This window comes from Charadrius vociferus, unplaced genomic scaffold (genome assembly GCF_000708025.1).
Source record: "Charadrius vociferus isolate BGI_N301 unplaced genomic scaffold, ASM70802v2 scaffold2185, whole genome shotgun sequence".
NCBI lineage: Eukaryota > Metazoa > Chordata > Aves > Charadriiformes > Charadriidae > Charadrius > Charadrius vociferus.
Genome location: NW_009648634.1, coordinates 38,219 through 42,144, shown reverse-complemented (window position 1 = coordinate 42,144; position 3,926 = coordinate 38,219). Strand labels below are relative to the sequence as shown.

Below are 3,926 nucleotides of genomic sequence, written 5' to 3'. Positions count from 1 at the left end.
GGGAGCCGGTGCCGGGGGGCCGGGGCAGCCAGCGGGGACCGACCCCACGTCCCCCTGTGATGGCAGGGGCAGGCTGGGACCCAGCTGGGGAGGAGGGAACCCACGTCTGGAGGCAGCTGGAGGCAGAGCGTGGGCACGTGCGCGCAGCCCCGGGACAGCCTTACTCAGCTTCATCTTAACCAAATGACGATGGATGTGACTGTTTATTCCGAGTCCCACACAGCGCTGCCCTCTGCGCCTGAATGAAGGCGAACGGCCGCTTCTTGCTTTGCTTTTGCCCCAGCTGTGTCGGCGTGGGGGACGGGAGGGTCTGCAGGGGTGTGAAGTGGCTTTTTGCTGGCTTTGCAGGCTGGTTTACGGACAATTAGGGGCCACAGGGTGAGGAACACCCCTTCTAGGACACAACTTCCCATCTCCCTCCTGCTCCATCTCCCCCACCTTCATGCCACCCCCCTCTCCGTATTAAATCCCTTCTCCAGGCTGGTTTCCCCCATCTCAGGTGGTTTTCTCCCTCCCTTCTTCTTAGGCAGAGACCTGCCGAGAGCAGCCTCAGGCGTATCCCTCTCCCCAGGGACCAACGGGGACACTGTCTCACCGACGGGGATGCCATCTCACCGTTGGAGCAGCCCCGGGGCCGCGCTCCCCGGGCTGGCGCTCGCTGCAGGTCAGCCTTGAGCCGGGGCCGGGCACCGCCGCGTTCCTTCTGCAGCGTGTCGAGGACGTCGCTGACAGAGCTCACCAGCCGAGCCATGTTGGTCTGGCTCTCCGAGAGCAGCTGTGGGCAGGGGACGCATGGAGGGGACAAGGTTAAACGTGGTTAAACCCCTTCCACCCCCCACCCCCTTGACCCCCATGAGGATGCTCTGCCTGTTCCCATGGCTCCCCAGGTGTCTGCAGGGAGCAACCCTGGGTACGGGCTGGCGGGGACCAGGTGGGGACATAAAAGCCACAGCAGATCCCATATGGCATCTCTGGTGCTTTTTGTCCGGGGGTCGGGGTCCAGATAGCACCTATTGAGAAATCCCCGAACTTGGGTGGTGCATCGGCGCCGCCACCCCGTGGGATAAAGAGCATCTCTGGGCAAGGGACGGGATCGCGGAGGCGGCAGGAATAGCTGTGTCCTGAGAGAGCCACCGGCTCTCCGCTGTCCCCTGAGGTGACCCAGGCCAGGCGAGTGACATGGGGTGGCCGCGGCAGAGCAGCAGGATGGGGAGCGGAGCGAAGCAGCGGGGATCGAGCAGCTCTGGCCGGAGGGAGATGAGCACCAGGAGGGCTGGGCACGGAGCCGAGCATCCCGCTGTGCCCTGGATCTCGCTACAACGCCCGGCAGCCCCCCGGTGTACCCAGGTAAGCATTTCAACACAGCTCATCGGCTGGGAAATTTTGGGGACTGTAAATACAGGGGGCTGACTGCTGCACGAACTGCCCTTGGGATGGTCCTGTGCTGTGTTCGGCTCTGCTCGGAGCCCCCAAACTGGACCTGGAGCTGGGAAATCCGCAACGAGGGAGGCTGCACACCAGGCTCGCTGGCACCGGGGCGGTTTGGCAGCGAGACGCAGATGGCTGATGAGCTGGAGCTGAAGTTGTGCTTCCTAACTTGCAATTCCCAAGCTCCTGCCTTTAAACCTCAGCTCCTTCTGCTGGAGGTCTCCCCTGGACACCACGGGGGCTGCAAGTGGTCATATGCCCTCGGGGACATATTGGGTCTGTCCCCAAGGAACACCGTGCAGCGCCGCCAGCCCCGGCTCACCTGGATGAGCCTGCCCTGCTCTCCCTGCAGGGCGCTGAGCTCCTGCCCCATGGCGCTGTGTCCCTTCTTGAGGCCATCGCAGTCGGCACGCAGCTGCACGGCGTGCGTCAGCAGCTTGGCCACCTCGTCCGCCACCGTGACCAGCAGGGCTTTCTGCTGGCTCTTGGTGGCCTTGGCCTCGGCGTCGTGGTCAGTGATGGCACGCAGCAGGGAGGTCTGCAGCCCCTCCAGGCGCCCGAAGGTGCCCGTCGCATCGGGGCAGTTGGGGTCGATGAAGATGTTGATGCGGGAGCTGTCGGCTTTCTCGATGGTGACCAGCGCGTTGGCTTCCTCGGGGTTGGTGCTGATGACTGGGGGCGACTCGGTGACGGGCGTGTGGTAGTGGTTCATGAAGAGGATGGCCCCCGTAACTGTCACCGCCAGGAGGACGGCCACCGAGAGCAGGACGGTGCACAAGATGTACCCGCAGCTCATCCTCTGCAGACAGAGAGATGGACACCATCGGGACCCATCTGGACAGACCCATCCCGCTCCCCTTTACCCGAGAGGTGGGTTCAAACCCTCACGAGCTTTGGGAGGGCCCAGCAACGAGGGAGGCGATGTCGGACATGGGGGTGGTGGCAGAGGAGGGGATGCGGGGACCCCGGGGAGCTCTGCGGTTCTGCCAGGGACGCAGAGGCCACGGGCGAGCGCTCGGAGAGCAAAGCAGCTAAACCCGCCTGGGAGCCGGAGGTATGAAATAATAAAGAGAGCGAACGCGCGGCGGCCGCCTGCTCCCGCTGGCATGTTTTATTTAAGGCGGTGATACTCAGCCGGAGCAGCCCCAGCTCCCTGGGAAGCGCGTGCAGGGCTCCCTGCTGCCCTGGGCACAAATATGGGGAGAAAAGGGGGGAAAAAAGGGACATCCCCTGTGTCCCCCAGAGCTGGGACTGTGGGGAAAGCAGGGAGGCGAGGGAAGGCAGGGGCTGTCCCCAGCAGCGAGGGGAGGCTGTGGGGCCACGTCGCCCTGAGCATCGCGGGGGACCTGCTCTGCACGGGGCATCTCCCAGCTGCGGGGGGCCATGTGTCCCCATCCCCCTTGCGCCCTCGCTGCCTGCCGGAGGGGAGCAGAGCGGCTCCCAAAGCCCTCGGACCTGTCCCAGAGCCTCCCGGTGAGGGGGAGTTGCCGTGAGGAAAATTTTCGGACCCCCTGAGCCCCTCCAGCGGCTCCGCCACGGCAGGGACCCGTCGGCTCAGCCGGCGGGAGCTGCTCCGTGCGTACCAAAAGCCTTTTCTCCTTGCAAAGCATGAAGTGCCAACGCCGTCAGCGTGGACGGAGCAAGCTGCCACCCAGCCCCATCCACCCCCCCGTCCCCCCCTGCCGCCACCTCCCCTTCTCATTACACCTGCAGGACAGAGGCTGTGATTTTCCCCTGACCCCGGCCACGGCTGTCACAAGGAATTGCAGGGCTGCCGGAAAACTGCAGATTCGGAGAGACAAAGACTACTTTCCCCAGAAACGAGGGGAAAATTGCTGCATCTGCAAAGATTTCCCAGGCCCTGTCCCCTCCTGTGCACATCTATCTGGAGTGACACCTTCCTTCAAGCACCCTTCATTTCATTCACGCTCCCGCAACCATTTGCATTAAGGTGACCCCAGCTGCGGCAGGGCGGGCCGGCCAGGGGCCAGGGGACCACGGATGCCCCGTTAGCCACAGGGGATGCTCCGGGTTTCTTCTCCAGCCCGCGGAGTGAGGCTGGAGATGCAAACAGCGCTGGGCTGAACAGGAATCCTCCCTGTGGGGACCTCCGTAATGAGGTAGCTCCAGGCTCAGCCCCTCAGTGTGCATTAAAAGGAGACGTCAAAGGCAATACGGGGAGTTTTCGGCAAGCAGAGGGTGGAGGAGTTTGTCCTGCGTTTGTAGACATGGAGCCCCAGCTCGGGGGCACGAGGGGCACCCGGGAGCAGCAGGACAGTGGCAGAGGGAGGTGGGAGATGCCCATCGCTGACACCCTCATGTGGACACCTGGGACCTGGGCTCGACCCAGCACCCTGCGAGTGGAGAAGTGACAGGAGGGATGGCTGCTGACTGGAGGCCGGTGTCAAGTGGTTTGGGATCTGCAGGGTGAGCAGGGACCGTGTCCCCGTGCCTGTCCTGGCTATCGCAGCACCTTCAGCTCCCCAGCTCCGCGCCCT

General features: G+C 63.9%; 1 protein-coding gene across 1 annotated transcript in view; it reads right to left on the bottom strand.

The window, feature by feature from the left end:
• FIBCD1 (fibrinogen C domain containing 1) overlaps window positions 1–3,926 on the bottom strand; it is a 12,810-nt gene that overhangs the window by 7,509 nt on the left and 1,375 nt on the right. The window contains exons 2-3 of the mRNA XM_009886226.1: window positions 1,751–2,227; window positions 616–775 (exon numbers count right to left, since the gene is read on the bottom strand). Coding sequence (XP_009884528.1) covers window positions 616–775; window positions 1,751–2,227 — 637 coding nt within the window. The remainder of the gene's footprint in view (window positions 1–615; window positions 776–1,750; window positions 2,228–3,926) is intronic.